The 22,517-nt window shown below is 55.5% G+C and overlaps 8 protein-coding genes across 8 annotated transcripts; 4 read left to right on the top strand and 4 right to left on the bottom strand.

The window, feature by feature from the left end:
* Nucleotides 1-3,774: 3,774 nt before the first annotated feature.
* CGCS363_v006692 (uncharacterized protein) lies at nucleotides 3,775-4,613 on the top strand (the record flags this gene model as incomplete). Its single annotated transcript, XM_036638541.1, has 2 exons — nucleotides 3,775-3,804; nucleotides 3,912-4,613. 2 exons carry the CDS (start codon nucleotides 3,775-3,777, stop codon nucleotides 4,611-4,613), a joined length of 732 nt encoding a protein of 243 aa, XP_036495998.1.
* Nucleotides 4,614-7,164: 2,551 nt separating this feature from the next.
* On the bottom strand, nucleotides 7,165-9,240 carry NOC3 (Nucleolar complex-associated protein 3; the record flags this gene model as incomplete). The annotated part of the gene is made up of 1 exon (XM_036638540.1): nucleotides 7,165-9,240. One exon carries the CDS (start codon nucleotides 9,238-9,240, stop codon nucleotides 7,165-7,167), a length of 2,076 nt encoding a protein of 691 aa, XP_036496512.1.
* A 340-nt stretch (nucleotides 9,241-9,580) lies between these two features.
* On the top strand, nucleotides 9,581-10,276 carry NIP7 (60S ribosome subunit biogenesis protein NIP7; the record flags this gene model as incomplete). The annotated part of the gene is made up of 3 exons (XM_036638539.1): nucleotides 9,581-9,806; nucleotides 9,872-9,960; nucleotides 10,025-10,276. 3 exons carry the CDS (start codon nucleotides 9,581-9,583, stop codon nucleotides 10,274-10,276), a joined length of 567 nt encoding a protein of 188 aa, XP_036496513.1.
* A 299-nt stretch (nucleotides 10,277-10,575) lies between these two features.
* CGCS363_v006689 (putative glutamate 5-kinase) lies at nucleotides 10,576-12,199 on the bottom strand (the record flags this gene model as incomplete). The annotated part of the gene is made up of 5 exons (XM_036638538.1): nucleotides 10,576-11,363; nucleotides 11,416-11,686; nucleotides 11,738-11,848; nucleotides 11,903-12,090; nucleotides 12,151-12,199. 5 exons carry the CDS (start codon nucleotides 12,197-12,199, stop codon nucleotides 10,576-10,578), a joined length of 1,407 nt encoding a protein of 468 aa, XP_036495670.1.
* A 1,276-nt stretch (nucleotides 12,200-13,475) lies between these two features.
* ATP23 (Mitochondrial inner membrane protease ATP23) lies at nucleotides 13,476-14,310 on the top strand (the record flags this gene model as incomplete). The annotated part of the gene is made up of 2 exons (XM_036638537.1): nucleotides 13,476-14,033; nucleotides 14,083-14,310. The coding sequence occupies 2 exons, from the start codon at nucleotides 13,476-13,478 to the stop codon at nucleotides 14,308-14,310; spliced, it is 786 nt and encodes a 261-aa protein (XP_036495669.1).
* A 318-nt stretch (nucleotides 14,311-14,628) lies between these two features.
* On the bottom strand, nucleotides 14,629-15,931 carry ark1 (Serine/threonine-protein kinase ark1; the record flags this gene model as incomplete). The annotated part of the gene is made up of 3 exons (XM_036638536.1): nucleotides 14,629-14,745; nucleotides 14,799-15,770; nucleotides 15,836-15,931. The coding sequence occupies 3 exons, from the start codon at nucleotides 15,929-15,931 to the stop codon at nucleotides 14,629-14,631; spliced, it is 1,185 nt and encodes a 394-aa protein (XP_036495672.1).
* Nucleotides 15,932-19,204: 3,273 nt separating this feature from the next.
* On the top strand, nucleotides 19,205-20,104 carry tiprl (TIP41-like protein; the record flags this gene model as incomplete). The annotated part of the gene is made up of 2 exons (XM_036638535.1): nucleotides 19,205-19,927; nucleotides 19,982-20,104. 2 exons carry the CDS (start codon nucleotides 19,205-19,207, stop codon nucleotides 20,102-20,104), a joined length of 846 nt encoding a protein of 281 aa, XP_036495671.1.
* Nucleotides 20,105-20,539: 435 nt separating this feature from the next.
* CGCS363_v006685 (uncharacterized protein) lies at nucleotides 20,540-22,384 on the bottom strand (the record flags this gene model as incomplete). Its single annotated transcript, XM_036638534.1, has 1 exon — nucleotides 20,540-22,384. The coding sequence occupies one exon, from the start codon at nucleotides 22,382-22,384 to the stop codon at nucleotides 20,540-20,542; it is 1,845 nt and encodes a 614-aa protein (XP_036496186.1).
* Between the last annotated feature and the right edge of the window lie 133 nt (nucleotides 22,385-22,517).

The raw sequence follows: 22,517 nt of genomic DNA, 5'->3' as shown, positions 1-22,517 counted from the left end.
GGCGGCAAAACCTACCTTGGGTTGAAGCAAGTACCTTGCTCTGTAGCTTAAGCTACCTTAGGCACCACGGGCAGTTCCCGTCAGGTTAATACGACGGAGGATGATGATGATGGGTGGTGGCGGATGGTGAAGGTAGGTAGGCGCGGTAGGGGAGCTAAGAGCTTCGCCTTACCTTTGCTTATCAGCGCGTAGCAGAAATGGTAGCTGGAGACGAAGCTGGCGGGGAAGGAGGTCTAGGGGGGGGCAGACGAAAAGAAGAGCAAATAAGTCTAAAACCGTATCCGTAAGCATGTGCTCCTGCTCTGCTGTTTCTCTGGCAAGGCAGACGGGCGAACAATTTGGAACTTTTGAGGCAAAGAGGCAGATGGGCAAATGAAAATGAGGATGCAGGTACCTACCTATCTTTGCAACGTCGAGCTCGTCCGCGCAGCTTCTTTGGCGCGTCGTTGACGCCAGAAGGCTTTGGCGGTGGGCGGTGCGGGGTGACGGTGTACCTTAGTCAAGCGTGGCTAGGTAGGCAGGCAGGCAAGGAGCAAGGAGCACGGTCCGGATGGTCTTGGGTGGGGAGCTGCTGTTGACTGAGGTGGAACTGGCTGGGCCGAAGGCAGTAAGGTACCTGCAGGGAACGAACCAAGTGCCGGTACAGGCGAGGCAAGGAAGAGGGTCGAATAGCTGTGGTCTTCAGATGAGGGCTGGTCTGCTACCGTTTTTCATTAGTTCTCAACGAACACATCTTTCAATCTCTCGTCAACGTGGGTGGTCTTACTGTGTGGTCGGCAATAGGATGCCAGCTTGTTGGGTGTGTGTAATGCCTGCTGCCATCTACTTTTCGAAATCAATCGTCGGTGTAGCAGGAAGAGATGATGCAAAAACAGCACAAAGAACCGCCGGCCGTTGTTCCTTTGGCTTTGTGAGGGCTGAGTGGGCAATAGTGGTAGGACAAGAGCCTGTCCCTTTCTTTGGCAAGTCGAAGCCGGATATCTATGCCTGCTTGGACAGCACGGGGAAGAGGACAAATGACGAACGATATGATTGTCTCGCTTCCCACCCTTCTGGTCAATGGCTAGGCAGCTGGAGGTGGCTTGCAGAAGGCGACTTTCGGAGCGCTCGTGGTTGGTCAACTTCCTCAGAGGCTACGGGTACGTACCATCGTATCAGACTGGCTGACTCTACAAGGTTGCCCAAAAGTCAACATTGCCTTCCATCTGCTATTATCAGCCATACCTGAAGGCAACAAGAAATACCCCTCAGTCGTCTTTTCCTCTATCAGATGCCCTAGTTTTTTTCCCCCATCGATTTGGGTGCAAGATTGTCTTGTGAGCAGCAAAAGCTGGCCAGTCAAATCGACATGGCGGTGGTCCGCTTCGTACACGCAGAGACCAACGAGCCAATCGCTGTGTGAGGCAAGCCGAACACCTCTTGCCAGGCAACAATCCGAAAGGTTCGGAGAACGCCCAGTCAGGTACGGAAGTGGCAGCTTGGGAAAGCGCTTGGGCATCTCGGCTGGCTCACAAGGTCATTCGCGCAAGTCAATCAACGCTGCTCGCAATCAATATTCGCCGTGGGTAGACCAATGTGCGGTCTCGTTACTCTTCTGTTACCAGTCATTGAATTTTGACTCAGGAAGCGAAGTCATCTTGAATCTCCTACTATCAGACTGATGCCAGCAGCACATCAACACATCAACCGCGGATTGCTGCCTCTCGATCCTCGCGAGCAAAAAAGAAGACATCTAATGCCACAACGGTTCTCTTGCTTTCATCTCGTTCTTGACCACCCGGACCGTTTGGCGCCCTTCGCCGTGGTCCGCAAACCATCATCTCCTGAGAGGAGAGTTGGGCTGAACTTACACACATGTCATGTCGAAGCCGTGATGGTGCCCACCAAGCGGCCCGCCATCAATTACTCAGGTCACCTACCTACCTGGGACTCCAACGTAAGGTAGCACTCGGCCTCTCGGCGCCCCTGGCTCGACCGGGCTGGTTCCATTCCTCCCGCTGTCGTCCGTGCCACCCTCCGAAAGAGCTCATGCGGGGCCCGTAGAGAGCTGCCCTTGTCCTTGCCGCACCCTTACTCCAACGGCCGATGCGCCTCTCTTCTTCCGGAGCTGACGTCAAATTGCGTCCTGACAGCGGCTACCGAAACGTGCACACGATCGACACCGACCCTGGGAGATGGAATGTCGGGTTCTTGGCATGACCTGCTTCTGCCACTTGCTTCGGCGTCGAGAATTGGAGTTCCTCTGTTCATCTCTTGTTTCTCACTTGATCGACTCAGGCCCACGCTAGCATCTCGCTTATCGGCGTACCGGCCGCTAAGGCCATTTAGCCTCGCGTCTTTTTTCCCTGGCTGATTTTTACTTTTATCTCTTATTCGCCTGACTCCGTCTTGCGTATTACTGCATGCCGGCGGCCCTCACCATACCCTCTGCCACTGACAGCATTTGCTAAACTCAGATACCTTTTGCAGTCAGTTGCTGCGCCACGCCCCATATTCCCAGGCACGGAACAGAGTATCAGATCGGTCTAGCAGCAGCGGGAATTTCGAAGCCAGCGTCTACTGACCACCGCCACAAAGTCTTTCTACCTCCCTTCGTCTCCGCATAAGCGGTGCAGGAGATAGTTCTAAGCACAAAGTCAAGAAGTGAGATGGCTACATCTCAGAGGAAGAAGCTGGTGTACTCTGTAGATACACCATTCTCGACGATCCAATGGTAGGATCCCTGGGTCAAACCTACGCGCGCACCATACTAACATGCAATAACAAAGGCCTGAAATCTCACTAGAAGACCAGGATGCAATTCTGGAACTTCTCTGCAGGTGAGTCGTGGGAGCCTGGGTCCTCCTTTGACCTCGCATTGAGAGCGTTTGCTGATGCCAGACAGCCTCTTGACGCCTATTGGCCAACACCGTCAAAGACATGTGAAGCCATCGGAAGGCAAACGGGCAGCTAAGAGGAAGAGAAAGGAAGAGGGCGGAGAATCCAAGGCACCGGCCAAGACGGAGCGGCCGCCAGCACCAGAGATCGCCTCATTCGTCGATGTCGGATTGACCAGCATCACCCGCAACCTCGAGAAGCTTGCGTCAGGCCCAGACCAACCATCAAGAGAAAATGATGCCACCCCCAGCAGCGCCAGTCCGTACGCCTTGATCTTTGTGGCACGGTCAGGCCAGTCGTCAGCTTTCAACTCTCAACTGCCGCAAATGGTCGCTGTCGCCTCGAAGTACTCCCAATCCACGCCGGCAACGAGACTCGTGGGATACTCAAAGCCTTGCGGCGACAAGCTCAGCACCTGTCTTGGCATTCCCAGAGTGTCATCTGTCGGCATTCGCGTGAGTGCTCCCATGTCAAAAGCATTGGTCGAGTTTGTCAACGAGCACGTTTCACCCGTGCGAATAGCTTGGCTCGAAGAAGCCCAAGATGCAAAGTATCGGCAGATGCAGTTGAAGACAGAAGAGAAGATTATTCCGAAGAAGGCGGGCAAAGCCTGACGACCCAGCATGGCGAGGCAGAGGGGAGTACTGATGCTGGATCAAAACCTACATAGGGTATTCTGTATATAGATACTCTCACTGCACGACATGCAAGACATTTGAAGGTGCTGCTTCATCACCAATCAGCCAGCTTTATAAACAGCTGCACATCTGCTTTTCCCCCACCTGCCCTTTTGTTTAAAGTGCTTAACCAGACGAGGGAGGGTTCGGCCAGGTGCATGGTGCTTTATTGTTTTCTTGTTCGTCGGGACTTTGGTTCACAACTGTCTGCCTATGTCTCATGAGCTCAACCTACTACGTGAAGTGCGAAGTAAGTGGTCTCTCTTTTCAAGCCTACATCGACCAACAGGTTGTCACGATGACCCAGAACCACTTGTCTCTGTGAATTTCCACAGCTGACCCGAGGCAAGGACACAGTCTGCCACTATTCGAATCTCCTTCTCGAGCAAAATCTTCCATGACAAGCCCCGCTCCCCTGGCTACCTGCCTACCTCATCTCAGGACAGGAAGGCCCATTGCTCCTCCCTCGCTTGTTTAGTTCTGAAAGTCAAGGAAGGCATCGTGGGCTGGTTGCCCGGCTACCTCCCTTCCTCCCACTGCTTCCTCTACTTCGACTACTTCCTCTCCTCCTACTGCTTCCTCCACCTCGACTACTTCTTCTCCTTCCACTACTTCCACTTTCCCTCCACCTTTTATCCAGAGCAAGTTGAGAGCACCAAGCCCCTCCGCTTCCTCTGGTACGGCGACCTACCCCGCCGAGCCGCTGGATATTTTACATCCTGCCCTTCTCTATCCCTTCACCTGCCTACTTTTCTTCTTCCCCCCTCCCTCACGCGTTACTCGCCCGCCTTCAAACTCTTTCTAGGCACCAACCGCGATCCGTCTTTCGTTTGGACTACTCGGTCTTCATCTTCCGGAGGGCGTGCAGATCGAACTGAATATCTACAACCTCTCATCTTGGAAGGCAAGTACATCTCCTTCGAGCTTTGGATTTTTCCTCCGGTCTTTCAGGATCGCCTTCTTCGTCAAGGCCGCAGTGCGGAACTCCCAGCGCCTTCCCTCCTTCTTCAACAACTCACCCTCCTTCCTGACATTGAGGAGGCGCAGTGTACCTTCTGATCCTAGGGAGCCACTTCATCCTCCCGTGACTTTCCCCATCATCGACATTGTCACCTGCTTCAACACAAGCCGGTCACAGTGACGCAAGAATAACCGCTGTTACTGTCAACCAATTTTCATGCGTCGCTTACACCTGACTAGGCACTGTTGGCTGGATTCTCTGGTTCCTTCCGTCTTGACTTTTTCTTCGGAGGCTTTTGGACTCCCGGGTCGCTCACGTTGGTTCCTATCCTTCAACAACTATCTCGACGATAAGTCCTGTTGGATCATTCATTCCTCCAGGTAAGCCTGCCTGTCGAGAATTTAGGACCCTTTTGACAGATCGTCTAGGCATCTACGCAGGCATTCCTAGACAAGCACGGTTGCCTTATTTCAACATTCCACGGAACGCCAGTACTAGATTTCTCAAGATGCTGTCACACGTAGATCAGATGGCCGCTGCCAGAGAGCTCAGCAAAGACTTCAAGTCTGGAAGAGATTCTCGCGGTGGTTCTGCACGCGGCCGCGGAGGACGGGGCACTTCCAGAATCGGAGGCAATGGACCTGTTTCTGTTGGTCCTCGGACTGAATATAGTCGAGGAGATCCCCGCCTTCCTGCTGGACCTTACTCCTCTAACCCGCACTCTACTACAATGAGTAAGTCTCCTGACAATCTGTCTGTTGGCAAGTTACTAACAATCTGGAAGCCCGGCCTCTACTCTCGTCAAGTCGGAAGACTGCTCCGGCCTCAGCTAGCGCCAACGCAGCCCCTAAACAGGTCGACAAGAGCCTCCAGTCGTTCCTCGATGGCAGTGCGGGTCGGCCCGCTGCTCCTGGCAACACAGCCTCTACAGCTACTCAAGCTGCAGCTCCTCATCTCGCCCGTGTTGAGCCTACCTCCTTGGATCCCGCTGTTAGACAGCAGACCAACGCCTCTACGTCTAACAACACCTCTGCTGGGATCCCGCCTCATCTTGCTCCTCGTGTGGTTCCTTCCCAGAACACGGCCCCTGTTCGGCCTGCCGCTCTTCCCGAAGCCTCTATCATCAAGATTCAACCTGCTGCTGGTCCTGTCGTCCGCGAGCACGACAAGCAAGACCATGTGAAGCCCGAGAATTCTCCCGCTCCAGCTCAACGCACTGGTCTTGGTCAGAGCATCTGGGCTGACAATGACAGCACGACTGTGGAGAACCCGCCCAAGAATGCTCTTCCAGTGTGCGAGTCTGGCAACGGCAAGGAAAGCAAGCCTGTCTTTACCAACATCGACAACAACAGCTCGGGCTCCCGAACTGAACAGGAGAAGCATGCCCTCTTAGAGGGAATTGCTGACCGCATGCTGGCTAGCTTGGCCATTGCCCCTACCATCGCCGCAGACAACTCGATCACTCCCACTTCAGCGGCTGAGCCTACTTCCTTCGCCGCCTTTTGGGATGTTTTCCAAGGAAAGGATCCCTCTGCTATCAGAGACCTCTTGAAAAGCATGCAGACCTTCCCTGCAGCCGATGGCAAGGTTGTTGAGCCAGTTATGCAGAGCACCGCGGTTGCCAAGACGGTGCAGGACGTTGCGGACGGTCCCAAGACCTGCAACTGCCCTGAGCGACCCCGTGGTCTGCATGGACTCAGTTCCTCGATGTTTAATGTCGATGATGATGGCGATAAGTCACTTACGGACCCGCAGAAGTTCCTTGTGAACGCCATTATTCTGACCCACAGCAACGAGGACTGCCCCGTCCTTCAGAAGTGCAAGGACGACTACCCCTTGTGGTTTGGAGCTATTCCTGCCACCTTGCCTGAGCAAGAGGACAACCTCGAGGTTATCCTGTATGCCGAGAAAGCTGCTACAAAGCGTGCTCCGCAGAAGACCGGCCATAGTCGCGGCCTCAGCAGCTCCATGTGGGCTTGATGAGGTTCAAGACGAGAAGGGAGTCGGAACGCTGTTTGTCATACAGCTAACAGACTTGCTCTGCTGACGTCCGCCTCTGGTTCGGCAGGCAGCAAGTTGACACGACACCTCCACTCCACGTGCTTATGATTGAAGGCATGGCCGATTCTTCTCAGCAATTGATCCTTCGCACGATTTTACGATGATACACATGTTCGGATAATGACGATACGTTGGTACCCCGACACTCGGTAATAATGCCATTTGGCAACCATACTTCGAGATGCTGGAAAAGACCACTGCCTGCGATGACGGAACGCAGACCAGATACGAGAGCAGAAAAAAATGGCGGACAAGGTTAGGAGTGCATGCAACATTTGCTCAGGATTGGGAGGCATTGGGTTCCCCCTGGATTTGGACTGAGGAGTGCACTGAAGCATCGAGGGCCTTATCCACAAGGATATCAACCACCCGATTTCCACTTTTGCTCAATGAATGATGGATCAGTCACCGATTCGTAGATAGATAGTCAATCAACAATTCCGTAGAAATTTTGCGCCCCTCGGTGACATGGAGTACTACAGCAAACGTACATGTATCAAGTCCGCTCCAACAGTTACGTTTCGTAGGGTATTACGAGCAGATGATGGAAAGAAACCTCTTTTTATTCCCAACGCCTCTGTTTTAGAATCATGCGTTACCAATGCTCTTCTCTAGTATCTTGACACCTTCCCTAACCTTGGGCGAGAAATGCTTTCGCAGCAGCTCCCCCTCCCATACCGTTGTCGCATACGGATTGCTGCCCTCTACACTGTCGCTCAACGCATTGTACATGCCGTCGCCCTTCCTCTCCTCCGTCCTCCACAGCGCGCTGATCTTCTTTCCGTGCGTGTGCGCCACATCCTGCAGTAATGCCAGCACCGCCTGTGTGGACTTGTCAGGGGTGTGCAGCGCTGCCGACATGAGTTGCTTCGAGAAGGCCGCGAGTCGCAGCGGTGGTACGGAGCGGATTTGGTATGTGGGCAGCAGCACGGCCGTCAGGCAGCGCAGGAGGAGGACCGTTGTGGTCTGCAGGTTTACTCGGTTGTCGCGCGTGGCGCCGGGGCGGATGTGCAGGGATTTAGAGGTGAGCTCGAGGTCGGGGTTCATGGAGAGCGCGGGGAGGGAGGTGAAGAGATGGGTGACGAAGTGGGAGAGATCGAGGTGCAGCTCGGAGCGGGAGTTGTGCGCGTCTTGGCCTGCGAGCAGAGCGAAGGCGGTTACTGTGCAGAGGAGAGCTTCACGGGTGGTGTTGCGCGCCACGGCATCGTCGTCGTCTTCTTCCTCTGCGGCAGCAGCTTCTTCGGCGCTTGGTTCCGCATCGCCCTCGGCATCTTCTTGGGCGTGGCGGATGAGGTCCTTCAGGGCTTCCAGAAGGTCACCGAAGAAATCCTGGTTGATCAGGTGAGCGTACTTGGCCAGACCCTCGAGCACAGCACCCATGAGGTGCGGGACGCGCAACTTGAGGATGCGGAAATACGTCACGAAAACGAGCTTCAACGTCTCGGACTGCATACGGTCACGCTCCTCGTGGCTGACCAACGCATCGGCCTGCTGCATGTCCTTCTCGATCTGCTTCTGCTCCTTGATCTGCTTGCGCTGCTTCTTGGTGCGGAACTCCTTCTTGAAGGCCTTGCGCGGCGGCGGCGCGCCAGGGTCCTTTTCGTGGTCCACGCGGTCCTGCGAGCCCTTGCCCGCGAACTCGTCCAGCAGACGCAGGTGCAGGAACAGGTTGACCACGGTCTCGTCGACGGCGAACTCGCGCGCCTTCATCATCTTGGCGAGCAGCGCGACCGCCTCCATGGCGGGGCGGCCCTCCTCGTCCTCCTTGAAGAGCGTCTCGATGGCGCGGCGGCACTTGACAAAGTCGGCGTCAATCTTGCGCTTCGACAGCTTGCCGACGAGGATCTTGAGCAGGTCGGTGCGGAAGTTGAAGTGCGGCACGGCGTTGATGAGCGTGCACGCGCAGGCGATGGCGACGCTCGAGATGCTCTGCCCGTTCTTGCGGGTGGCGGGGATGTCGAGCTTGGCCCATTTTGCGAGCTCCTTCACGTAGCCCTGGTAGCCCGAGACGAGCGCCTGTTCGAAGGCGCGCAGCTTGCGGACCTCCTTGGACAGCTTCTCGGCCGGGGCATCCTCGGCAACGGGGCGGATGCGGTAGCCTGGGATGACGTCCTTGTAGACGGCGAGCTGGGTGGCCAGGGTGATTTTCTGGATGGTCGGGATGCGCGACTGGCCGATCTTGGCCAGGGCCTTGAAGGCGCTGACATTCTCCTCTGGGTCCTCGTTCAACGCCGTCGCAATCTTGGCGAGCTCTTCCTTGGCCTGGAGAATCTGGACGTGCTCCGGCAGGTCTGACTCCTCCTCTTCTTTCCTTCTGGTCTGTCGCAGCCTCTCGGCCTCGGCCTCGGCGATGGCATCCTCGTCCTCTTTACCCTCAAGCCAATCACCGTCGCTCTCTACGGAAGCGGCATCGTCGTTGTCGCCCTCGAGCGCACGGAATTGCTCGATACGGCCGTCGGCGGTCTTGATGGGCAGGCGGTTGCTCTCCTTCTTGTCTTTCTTGCCCTTCTTATGCTTGCGGTTCTCGTAGTCCTGCTCCAGGTCCCATCCGGCGGCGCTCTTGAAGAACTGCTTCTGGATCTTCTTGGAGGAGCGGGATTTCGGTTCGTCGTCTTCGGGGGGTGGCGTGAGCCTACGGCGTTTTGGGGCTCTGGAGGACGACATTGTTGACGGGCGGGTGTCGGAGGGGGGGAGAGGCCTTGTCCGTCAATGTCTGGTTCTGCTCGAGATTTCTCGATGCTGAGGTGGATTGGATGGGACCCTGGGACATTGCAGCAGAAGAGGGACTGTCGAGAACTTTTTAGTGGAGCTTTGACACATTGAGCCAATTATAATCCCGGTAGCCTCTTTGACCGCCCGAAATTTTTTGGGTTTCTGCCGCTACTCCAACCTTTGGAATCGCGATACATCCCACTCTCGGCACGGACTTGACATCTCTGAAGAAGTTCCTCGTCTTTCCCTCACCGAACACCCCGAGAGTCGACGAAACGGAAAATCCGCCAAGATGCGTCCCCTCACGGAACAAGAGACGCAGACTCTCTTCAACAAGCTGGCCAGCTACATGGGCAGCTCCCTCAAGAACCTAATCGCCCCTCTCGACAACTCCCCCGATGCAGACCGCTATGTCTTTCGCATGATCAAGGACCGCGTCTACTACGTGCGCCTGTCCGTCGCCAACCTGGCGACCAGCATCGCCCGCGACAAGCTTCTCAGCATCGGCATCTGTCTTGGTGCGTTATGCGACACTATATCCCAGGCCCAGAAAGCCCTTTTCGCTAACCAGACGTTCGTGTAGGCAAGTTCACCAAGACGGGCAAGTTCCGCCTGCACGTCACGGCGCTGCCTATTCTCAGCGAGCACGCGAGATACAAGATCTGGGTCAAGGTATGTTAGAACTCAACCTCAGCGCACTTGGGAGATGCAGCCACTGACTCTCGGCGCAACACAGCCTAACGGAGAGATGCCCTTCCTCTACGGCGGCAACATCGTCAAGGCCCACGTCGGCCGCTGGTCCGACGACTGCCCCGAGCACCAGGGTGTCATCGTCTACTCCATGGACGACAAGCCCCTCGGATTCGGCGTCACCGCCCGCTCTACCGCCGAGGCGCGCCGTCTCGATCCCACCGGTGTCGTGTGCTTCAGGCAATCGGACGCCGGCGAGTACCTGCGTGACGAAGATACCCTTTTTGCGACTGGTTAAAAAGCTTGGGGGAGGTCTAGAATACCCATTGGTGGACAACTATGCGTGTGTATACGGGCTGGCGTTTCTTGGTTTCAATCAAAAAAGAGTAGAAGACAAGGAGGGGGGCATCTTGACGGCGTTTTGTTGTTGGTCATATACTTTTCTTCTTCTCGTCATAACAGCAAGTCTAATACTGACACCCCCATAATGCTGAAATGGTGGCGGATCGCTCCTCAAATCATGACATGTCCCTTTTCCTCTCCCATCATGCAGTGTTCCCGTTCTGTATGCCAAACCTTTTCAAAGACTCTCTATAATCATGCCTTTCCCTCGTAACCAGCGACTCCCGCAATGACTTCCTCGACGATCTGCTCCTTCACCTGCTCCTTGACCTGCTTCTCCAGGCTGGGCGTCTGCGGCCGGCTCTCTCCGCTCCAAATGCGGATGTGCTGCCTCTCTGCCACATATTCGCTGTCAGCGTACCCGAGCAGCCCGCCAATCTCGGAGCTCTGGTGGCCGCGGATGCGCATCACCTCCGGTGCGGCATAGTTGACCAGCGCGCGGCCGACCTCGAGCGGCGTGCCGGTCCACGTCTTGCCGCTCGCGTCCGGAGTGTGCAGCCTCTCCACCACAACGAGCCTCACGGCCTCGTGCTGGGCAAAGTTGCCCTCGACGTCGAGCACGCCCGCGGGCAGCAGACCAGCTTTCCTAAGCAGGGCGCTGTGCGCGCCGGCGTCGATGTAGAGCGTGCCGTGGGGCTTGAGGCCGTGGATCATCCAGAAGTGGCGGTCGCGGATGGGGTCCGGCGAGGGGAGGAAGCGGGTGTGCAGCGGGGGCTTCTCGACGGACTGGTCGAGGCGGAGGGAGGCGGTGGACTGAGAGAGGGGGTCGTCGGCGTGGTGGCCATCGTGCTCGCCGTCGGAGGCTGGGTCCAGGCGCGGGGAGGATCTTTGTTGGGCCTGGATGTAGCGGACGATCTTGACGATGTTGCCCGGGTTGGAGGAGCGTGTGATTACAGTTGTGACGCCGACGGAGGTCGCGAGACGAGCGGCGACGATCTTGGTCATCATGCCGCCGGTGCCGAGGGCGGAGCCTGCTGTTGAGACTGAAGGGAGGTGTTAGTTCTGAGAGTGAGGAGCGGAAGGGGTTGAGTGTACCATCTGCCTGAATACTGGAAATGTCCTCGACAACCTCGATGGCTTGCGCGTCGGGGTGTGTCCTGGGGTTCTTGTCGTAGAGACAGTCAACGTCGGTCATGAGGAAGAGCATGTCTGCGTGGACCATGCCTGCGGTGATGGCGGAGAGGGTGTCGTTGTCGCCGAACTTGATTTCTGATACTGCGAGGGTGTCGTTTTCGTTGACAATTGGAATGACACCCAGGTCCAGGAGCTCGTTGAAAGTGTTTTGGGCGTTGAGATATCGTGTCCGCTGTCATCCTATCAGAATCCATGCCTACTAGACGGCGAGATGTTCACTTACATCTGCAATGTCACTGCGGGTGAGGAGGATCTGAGCAACTGGTTGCCTGAAGTGCCCAAACAGGTCGTCCCATAGACTGATGAGTCTGCACTGTCCGATGGCAGCCAATGCCTATATTCATCCGTCAGTCTAATGTCAGATGCTCTGGCTCAGAGATGAGCGGACCTGTAGCGTTGACAGATGTTTCGGGCGTTTCTCCATCTCCATGCGGAGGAGACCGACGCCGATGGCGCCAGATGAGACGATGACTACCCTATGGCCATCCTTTCTCAACTTGACTGCCGTCTCGACAATCAGACTGAGAATCGACAGCAGGGGCTGCCGAGTGTTTTCATCAACGATGGAGCTGGTGCCTGTGAGATTGAGTTAGATCGGGCCATGAGACACAATGAGGGGGAGGGACAGCGACTCACCCAGCTTGAGCACCACCGTCAGGGGTTTTGAGCCCTCACGGTGCTTCATGTCTGCGAACGAGGGGATTCAGAGTTAGTCACACACGCTCCTCCAAATGAACAACAACGGCAAGCAGTAATCATGCAGATTTAAAGCCAAAAGAATGATGAGCCCAAGGATTAAACCAGCGAATTGGGCAACATTACGTATTTAGGAAAAATACTGGATCCTCTTACATGTTGGACCACTCTCTTCCGCCATTGCCAATGCCAAACCAGCCGGTGTCGAGTTATTGTGGGACGATGGGAACATTGTCCAAGGCCCCTGGTCGCGCCCTTTGTCGTCGCGGGAATGACTCTGACTACCGTGCGGGTTGGCAAGAGAGGGAAAAAAAAATCACCCTGCATGGCCCCGATGTCGGGATCGACCGGTGCAAGGACGGGAACACGGGGGTGGTTCGGTAGGCTGCGCGGGCCTATGAGATGGCGGGTAATACCACTAAAACCCGGGGCTAGCGGCATCTTCAGCAAAGCGTTGGCATCCCGCCTTTTCTTGACCCCTGTTGGGTTCTGGGAAGAATGAGATCATGAATCGGGTAATTGGGCGTTTGACCGCTTGAATGTGCATTGGAGGCTGCAGTGTCTTCCGGTAGGGCGCGCCTTCTCATGTCTGACCTGTGTTACTGTACCTGGGTAGGAGAGGCACTTCATCACCAAAATCGCAAGCCACAAACTGGCAGTGGACTTTGGCGAAAAAGCCCATAGGATTCAGGACTGTCGAAGACGACAATAGAAGAAGACGACTAGAGCCAACGAAAGGGACGTTGATAGAGACGGCAATGGATATGCTAGTCGCTAACTTCAACTCATGGCTTAATAAGTGTAGGTGTCGATTACTCGACGGATGTCGTTTAAAGATCCGCCCATCTGTCTTTGGTACATCATCTCCATGTAAGATGTTTACTCCATTGAACAAAACAGACTGACGGTAAGAAAGCCTAAAGATGATCAATATCATTATTCAAACCCATATTTGGCTGTGATTCATATGTACAATTCAATCCTATTAGAACGTCATACTCGATCGCCCGTGTGCTGGAAAGCTCAAATCGTCGATAGCTGAGTCGGTCCACTAAATTAGGCGTTGTCACCACATGCACGATGCACCTAGACTCGTTATCGATAACAGCCAAAATTTCCGTCCAACCTCCAATCAACCTACCCCATCCTTACCTCAGCCATCATCAACCAACGACTCCAACTCGCGCCGAAAGACCGTTTCTCGCCAGCGACCTCGACGAAAGCCCCCTTCCACTCCTCAATAGCAGCAGCAACAATCGCCCACAATGGCTTCCGAAGCCCCCTCCCAGACGCAAACACCACCGCCGACGACAGCGCCGCCAGCCGAAGGACTCCCTCGCGAGCTGCGCAACGATCCCGCCCGCACCGGCTTCGACCCGCAGACCAAGTGGTGGATGAACTACTTCAACGTCCTCACCGGCCGCATGACCCCCGAGGGCCAGTTCCACTACCGCGAGCACCGCTACCGCGCCAACGAGGAGCGCGACTGCAAGCGCTGCGAGGAGCACCGCGACTGGCTGCTCGCCTTCTCCCCGACCGTCCGCTTCCTCAACGACAAGATCGCCGCCCTCAACGGCGAGCTCGACAGCTCCAACATCCTCTGCAGGCGGTGCCCCGCGCGCCTCACCGAGGACGGCCAGGTGCACCGCCAGTCGGGCGGCTTCAGCCCCGCCCACGGCATCTTGATCTGCGCGAACGAGGTGAGGGACCGGAAGCACCTGGAGGATACGCTCTCGCACGAGATGGTGCATGCGTGGGACCACCTGAGGTGGAACGTGGACTGGATGGGCGATTTGGACTTGAAGCATGCGGCGTGTACTGAGGTGAGTGGCCTACCTAAAGCTTGCCAGAGGGGGAAACTGACTTGGACAGATTCGTGCTTCTGCACTGAGCGGCGAATGCAGATGGACCAGAGAGGCGTTCACAAGAGGGAACTGGAGTTTGTCGCAGCAGTTCCAGGACTGCGTGCGTAAGCGCGCGATACAATCCGTCCTCAACCGGCCGAGGTGCAAGGACGACGTCCAGGCGACCAAGGTAGTCAACCAAGTGTGGGAGTCGTGCTTCAACGACACCAGGCCCTTTGACGAGGTCTACAGGTAATGAATGATTGAAATTGCTCAGCATGGAGCGTGTACAATACCCCGAACTCATGTAATTTGTCTCCTCACGTAGGAAGCACCACGAAGCAGTGTTGAATGCTTGGATGATATGACTATGGTTTTCGTTGGCTACTCAAAAAAACGACATGAAGAATCCCAACTCCCATACATGCAATGGAAACAAACCCCAAACCCCAAACCCCAACAAGCCGTAGATCAGAGCCGGCCTAATCCAGCATTAATAAAAAGAATGAACGCCGCTAATCCTACAAGGACCGTTATGCCTTGGCTGGTATGCATGAATCATGATGGTCATTAATCAGGAGCTTCTCTCACGGTTGGACGCTCTCTCGCCCTTTACACAGTGCTTGACGATCCACGGGTGGGTTTGGACCTGGTCCAGGGGTATTCTCTTCTCGGGGTCAAGGACAAGCAACTGGGACAATGGTTAGTCATGATCGCGGTAGGGCTGACTGGAATGCGGCTCACCTTCTTAATCAGGTCCTTCGCCTCGGGACTGACGAATGACGGCACAGTCATGTCGGCCCGAGCAATTCTCCTCTGCGTCATGACGGGCGTGTCCTCGAATGGCGCTTCACCAACAAGGAACTCGTACGTCAAGACACCCAAACTCCAAAGGTCGACCTTCTCGTTGTAGTAGTTGTCCGAGCTGCCGGGCTTGATCATCTCAGGCGGCAGGTAGTCGAGGGTTCCACACATGGTGTTGCGGCGGTTGTTGGGGGCGTGCACACTCCAACCGAAATCAGAGATCTTGATCTCGCCATGGATTCCCATCAGAATATTCTCGGGCTTGATATCACGGTGGATGACGTGCTTGCGGTGAAGATACTTCAGCGCCGAGGCCATCTGGGCGATGTACTGCGCCGACTTCCACTCGGGGAAGCGGCTCTCCTTGCGGAGGTGCTTGTACAGCTCTCCCTTGCCGGCGAACTCGAGAATCAGGAACACACGCTTGCTGTCGTGGAAGTGACCGTACAGCTGGAGAATATTGGGATGGCGCAGGTTGCTCTGGATCTCAATCTCACGACGGACCTGCTTCTCGACGCGGCCCTGTTGCAACTCGTTCTTGTGCAGGACCTTGAGGGCACAGATGAAGCCGCTTGTGCGTTCGCGGGCGAGATATACACGACCGAACTTGCCCTTGCCAAGAGGGCGACCGATTTCGAACATGCCGAGGTGGAAGACCTTGGGAGGTGCGGGCTCGATGACGACGGAGACGGCGGACTTGCGCTCAATCTCAACGACCTCGTCGGACGTCCTTGAGGAGCTGGAGGGAAGGGGCTTTCTCATCGGTGATGTAGGGTTTTTCGCCTCACGTTGTGCTGATTGCGAGGGGAGTTTTACCGAAGCGACGGCATTGGTGCTCTGGGACTGGAGGGCGACCTTGATGAGGTTCGGTCTGCTCGAGCTGTGTGCCAGCTGTGATGTCTTAGCAATTGACTGAGAGAGAAGTCAGCAAGCCGTCGTACGGTTTGATGGAGATGCGCGACGGCGACGGCACGAACCTGAGCCTTGGAATAGAGCTTGGAGCCATCGCATGGGTCGTTCTCGTCGTTCACAGACATGCGCTCGAAGCGCGACTCCAACGTTCGTGTGGCCATCGTGCTGTGTGGTGAGAGGATGACGAAAGATGAATGTTCCCTGTTGGGTAGAAGAGTGCCGTGGAGGTATTTTGGAAAGAAACTGGAGTGGCTGTCCTGGTTATTAAGAAAAGCTTCGGGTAACGATGCTGAGCCGCCTAAACAATGGGGGTGAGCCTGGTTGCCGGGGGAACAGCACCAGGGCAGCGACCCGCCCCACACCCTCCAGCCCCCCCACTTTCCACTCCCCCAAGGACAGCGCGGGCGCTTGCGATGTCAGCTCCCTGGCGTGAACCTTTCCCGTTGTCGGTTATTCGAAGGCTGGTAGATGTATTTGGCCGATGGCTTCTTAGCCTGCTTTCTTTGCAAGCACTGTTTCAAGATCTGATGCGGGGTTTGGTTGAGTAAGTGGCTCTCTTGACAACGCTGTTTTGTAAGGGCCTTGTTTTGACAACTCTGTGCTTCCTGGTTCCTGCCAACTCATTAATTGGTGCTGCTATTGCCTACAGCCTCACAATTTCCATGCCATTTTCAGCCACTTTGCTTGCTGCTTCTTGAATATCTTCAGTTGAAACAGCGACGTACGTCGTCACCTTCTCTCTTCTCAGTCTGCTGCACCTAGTCATTTTTCGCTTGGCCCAGTGTCATTCTATTGAAAGATATATCTGACCGCTGGCCAGACGAAGCCTTGCTGTTTTTGCCTTCAACACCAATCCAAACTCATCGAGCTTTTATCGGCCTAATATATAGAATATTCTGGCGTAATCGTCGCACGTGCTGTCGCTGCCCTCAACATTGTTTGAATCAGTCTCGTCGTATCGACTGCTACCTTCCCACTTACCCCCGTGATGCGGCATGAAATTGATACGAAGGTGCCGATAGCCATGAGGTAATCACGTTCACGTCAAAACTTAAGTCAATCAACTGCACTTAAGAAATGGGCGTGATCGCTTCTTGTTATTGCTTTTCTAGTATCTTCGCTGTTTGTCTACTTCACGTCGTCTTGCTGAGCTCCGCTTCAAGCGTTTCTGTTGGGCAAAACATCCTCGATGTTTCTCGGTCCAGCGTCGCAACTCAAGGGGCGATTGCTCCTGTTAACCAACAGTTTCAAGGCTGATGGCTGATCATCGAAGTTGACCGAGTAACATCGCCGCTTCCCATGGCTATCCCATAGAGGTCTTGTGACAGGTGTACGATATTCAATCACGGGTTCCGCCGGTTGACGAATCGGCCGACCGAACATTCCGGCCATTCTGGCCAATATGCGGCGCGCACCCGAGCTAGTATCATAATATGAGCTTTTGGTCATGTCAGGACCTCTGGCATTGGTGCTCTGTTCAGGATGTACTTGGGGAGCCGATGGGGGCCGGGGAGCCGATGGGGGCTGGGGTGTGGTCTCGTCCGGTCCTTCAGGATATCTTGATCCGAGAACCTTCAGTGCATGTTGAGCGTCTCTGCGGTTGAAACGGTCAGGCAGACCAGCTTCACGAAGCATCTTTCGGACAATCCTGTATTCTCGGTAAGGGTTTGACTGTGGACGATTCCCGGGCGGCAACTGGCGAATCTTAGTCAGTGCGTTGTCTGCATCGAATACTGTAGTGTCCTGGATGTCGTAGACCTTCGCCGGTTGTGCTGACACTCCGGCGTATGTATCGAGTGTGTTCAGCTCCCGGAACCTCCGGCTCAGAACGAGAAAGCGGATGTTTTCGGAGCTCGTGTGGTAAAGACTCGTGAACATTATCGGGCTGATTAGTCCTTGGTCTAATAAGAACAAGTCGACGACGGCATTGCCCTACATGCGTTGGGTAGGACTGTACTCGGAGCAGACCATGATGGCCCCATTGAATGTAAAGTTGTACCAACCCAGACGGAACTGCATGTAGTTTCTCCATCCGTTGTCCAAATGGTCTTGAAAAAGCGCTTTTTCCAGACGATTCCGAGTGAGCTGGTAATTGTTCTTGTCCTTCCACGTCTCCGGGTTTCCTATTCCCGCTAGCAGTTGAGGGCTTTTTGACTTCTAGTACTTGCTATTCTGGCCGCCGATGGGGTTATGTTGTGGTTGGTGATGCCGTGGCTCGCAGGCAGGTTTAACAGGGCAGAACAGCCATGAAAACATGAAAGAGGGCCCTCCTTCGTAGGCTAAGTATTCGGTTAAGTCGTAGCGGGCCTGCTTCACCTTTTCTGACCCTGACAACCAGATCTTTTCTGATAGGAGATTCAACAGCCAATCTCGGTGTGCTACTGTCTTGAACGTCCTGAGACATCTATTGCATGTTGCTCCGATTGTCACATAGTCGCTCTCCGGCGTCGGTGACTGCATCAGCTGCACAGCTGGAAGCTCTCTTGGGTCATACCACATGGCAACGAAGACAAACGATGGTAATGGGTAGGTAGTGGATGATGGAATGAGTATTGGACGTAGTGAAAGTGGCGGATGTGCTGGCGTTGTTGCTGTTGATGTTGATGTCCTTGCTGTCGTTCGCAGTCGTTGTCCTGAATCGTTGTCGTCAGTCGTTGTCGTTCTTGCAGTCTTCGTGGTCGTACTTTACCTCTCGAGTTCCACTGATAAGAAATGAAGGAGCAAGTTGAAGTCACATCGGGCAACAGCGCCTGAGGGAAATGGTTCAGTGGAAACATTCGAGGAAGGAACGGCCTATTAGCCCTACTGTTGCATACCTTATCCTGCGATCTGGATGGCTCCTTCTGGGCCCTTACTTTCTCAGATTCTCTAAAAATGGTATTCGGAGCACTTGGAAGGCGAACTCGAGATTTGACACCCTTCAACCTATCTCATTGGATCCATGAAGCCTTGCCTATGCAGAGAGCCCAGGATAGCGATTGGCAAACAATATGCGAGGCGGCAGAGGATATTTGATTTGAAATCTACCACGAATCATAGTGATAAAATGAAGCAACCTAATTACTCTCTCAGAGGCCAAAGACTTCCAGGGTATTCACTGCACCAAAGTAAGATGTGATGCAGAGGAAGCCATGAGGTTGTCTTACACGGCCTCGGTGACTCGGTGACCTCGGTGGAGAAAGTGACGTCTACCCCTCAGCTCACCGAGAGATGCAGGGATTGGATGCTGAGACCTCCAGTGTTCCCCGCCAAACCCCACCATCACCACCACCACATCCAGAGCTCTCCAACTACCTTACCTCCGATCCGAACCGGGCCACTCTCTTCGACCTCACCTCAACACCAACCAGCAGTCGTCAAGGTCGCCTCTTTCTCCCGCCTCCCCAGAATAGTCCCAACGCTTCGAACCAGCAACGCGATCGCCGACCGACAAGATGAACCACATAACCTCCCCAAACGAACCCTTCCTAAAGCCGGCCGCCCTCGACGCCGCGACGACCTCCCACACGCAATCCCGCTTCCGCATCTCGACCCGCAAGCTTCCCATCTCCAAGGCCGGCCCCATCGACGAAATGACAGCCTCCCTCGGCATCCCCGTCCCCGAGATGATCTTCGGCGACAACCTCGTCAGCATAACCCACATCCCCACGGGCTGGTCCATCTCCTTCAACGCCTACGACGCGCTCGACGGCGTCGACAAGACGGACAAGAAGATGCTCAAGGTCGCCTACGCCAAGGACTGGTCCTCCTCCCGCGAGAAGACCAGCGCCGGCATCAAGGAGGTCGTCAAGCCCTACGACTGGTCCTACTCGACCGAGTACCGCGGCACGCTGGCGCAGGACGGCGCCGGGGGCAAGAAGCTGGAGGACACGCAGGAGAAGCAGATTCCCCTCGAGCTGCTCAAGCGTCGCGACCCGATTCTCTTCTTCGACGAGGTCGTGCTGTTCGAGAGCGAGCTCGACGATAACGGAATCTCGATTGTGAGCGTCAAGCTGCGCGTGCACGAGAAGAGGATGCTGCTGCTGTGCCGGTTATTCATGAGGCTCGACAACGTCATCGTGCGCATTCGCGATACGAGGGTCTATGTGGATTTCGAGACGGACGAGGTCATTCGAGAGTACACGGCCAAGGAGGCCAGCTTCGAAAACGTCAAGAGGGTGAGTTCCGTTCGGTGGACACAACGGCCCGCGTAATGCTAACTGCCGACTCAGTCACTATTCATGGAGGGCCGGTTGCCAGATGATATTGTCATTGCCCTGCGCGACCCGAATGTGCTCATGAACCTGTTGCCCACCGTCGAGCGGGAAGTGCAGGCCGTTTCGCTCCAGCAATGAGACCCTTGTTGGCTTGCTTGAGTTCCCACTGTTTGCGGGCGGCGTTCTGGATTTGAAATGAGATTTAAGGCGTTACAGGCATTCAAAAGTAGGTATGACGATACCACGGCAGTGAAGAGAAGCAGCTTGCGCCGCTGAGATGTGCAAAGAATTAGCTCTGTTTTCCGTATCGACTGCAAATTTTCTCCATGACGAAGAAACAGTCAAAACGCCATTCTCCAGCGAGGCCGCGATGCAACGTGTGAGCTATCAAACTGAACCGGAGAACACAATCTGCCGATGCGAGGAAAACCCCCTCCCAACTTTCGTAAACATGATATGGAACTCCGTTTCCTCCCATCCACGCCATTTCCTTTTGTCCCGAAGCAAAAACAAACCGGTAATAATCATGTCCGTTTTGAATAAGATATCCGCCCCGTCCCTCTTCTTCATCATTCACCGCGCATCCCGATTCGGTGACGAGGCCTCCGTGACCTCTTCGAACTCCAGCTCCCAGCGGTCAACCTCTTTAAACTTGCGGGCTGCCTGCTTGAGCTCTTCAGCAGTAGGCATCGGATCGCTGCCTTCGGGCAGCTCCACCGTCTCATCCTCAGCACCCGGAGCAAAGCTTTCTTCGGCCTCGCCCTCAGGCTCTGCCACATCCTCGACATCCTCAACCTCGGCATCCTGATCTTCGACCTGATTCTCCTTATCAGACAGACGGCGACTGTAGGTCCGCGAGGGACGGCTGCTTCTCGTCGCTGGCTTAGATTTTGCAGTCGCAGTAGTCTTGCCGCCGCGGGAGGGAGGCCGGTTGGCCGAGCTACGGTTGAGAGGTGCCGCCTTTGCCCGCCGAGAACGCGTGCGCGTATCGGCGTATGAAAGCTCGTCGTCGTCCGGGGCCCCGTTCGCGTTCTCGACGTCCTCATCCTCGTCCTCTGAGTCTTCCGCGTCAAAAGGATCGCGGGTCTTCTTGTGGCGTCTCTGGGGCAGCAAGCCCGTCAGCTCTGCTGTCGTCATCTTCTTTTGCTGCTTCTTCTTCTGAGCATTCTTGCGTGTGGCGGGGAAGTTGGGCGAGTGGGTGAGGGAGGGCGGGGATGAGACATCAGACATGTTGCCGTCCCGCATCGGCGTAGTCGGCGAGGCGCGACGGCGGCGGTGCTTGGCTAATGTGTGGATGTCGGGCCACGCCTCGTTATCTTCGGAGCCACTGCTCTCGGGCGGTGCCATAATCTCATCCTGGTTGGGCGTGACTGGGCGAGGGATGTTTGATGCCCGTGTAGGAGTCATCACAGGGGAAGGCAAGTCAGACAGAGACGAGTCGCTGTCGTCATTCATCAGCTCGGGCTGCTCAGGCTCTGTCCGCGAAGCCTTGCCAGGACGGTCTTCATCGTCATGGCTTTCTACACTCTTCCGCTTCCGAGACTTCGCACTGGAAGTAGCCGCGGCCTCCCTTTCGGGTTGTGAATCTGGTGCCAAAACCTGTTGAGAATCGGTCACCGGCTCAGCCTCCGACTCAGAGTCAGGCTCAACTGCAGGTGGCGGCTGCGTCCTGCGACGGTTGTTGATGGGGGTCGACTCGGCCTCTGGGTTGAAGTCATCCTCATTTTCGTCCCCAGACCCAGGTTCGGACGATGGCTCCAGCGGACGCTGAGCACGCTCCTTCTGTGCCGTTCCCAAGATACTCGGCTCCCTCTGTCTGCGCCTGAAGTTGCCGATGTTGAACATGGAGCTAATGCCCGGCGTGCTGATCCCGCGACTGCTCGGCCTGATGGGGTTGTCGTCCTTGTTGATGCTGATACTCGGCGCGCGACCCCGACGCCGAAAGTTGCTCACACTGAAGGTCGAGGTGTCAGAGCGGGGCGCACTCGGCGGCGCAGCGGCAGGGTCATCATCGTCATCCATCGTGGTATCGAGTCCGAACAAATCGTCATCCAAGTCCAAGCCCGTGGTATCCCTCCGTTGCTGCACCGGTGTCGCGCGTGTCTTCCGTCCCGCCTCAACTGACGAGTCGGACTTCTGCTGGTCCTCCGCCGGCTTCCCATTGTTGTTTTTGGTGCTTTCCGTAGCCTCCTCCGATGCGCCACCTGCCGCCTTCCGCTGGCGCAAACTTGTGCTCCTGCGCAGGCGCGTCTCCTCCTCATGCTCCTTCCTGATGACCGAATGTTCGCGATCGCTATGGCTGTAAATATCGCTGCCCGAAGCAGGCGCGGGGCTCGATTTATCCTCGGTCGCGACAGCAGTCACAGCGGCGACAGCAGAAGCGGCTGGGGCGCGACGCGTTCGCTTGGGTCGCGGCATGCTTTCGAATTACTGAGATGTTGGTGCGGATTGGGTATAATAATTCGAAGTGATATTCGGCAAATCGATATATCTCGAGTGGCGGAGCTACGACCTCGAGGATGGGGGCGTGGCTGAGGATATGGATGGCGAG

This window comes from Colletotrichum siamense (assembly GCF_013390195.1).
Source record: "Colletotrichum siamense strain Cg363 chromosome Unknown KSG_Cg363_contig04, whole genome shotgun sequence".
Lineage (NCBI taxonomy): Eukaryota > Fungi > Ascomycota > Sordariomycetes > Glomerellales > Glomerellaceae > Colletotrichum > Colletotrichum siamense.
This window is presented reverse-complemented; position numbering and strand designations above follow the sequence as displayed.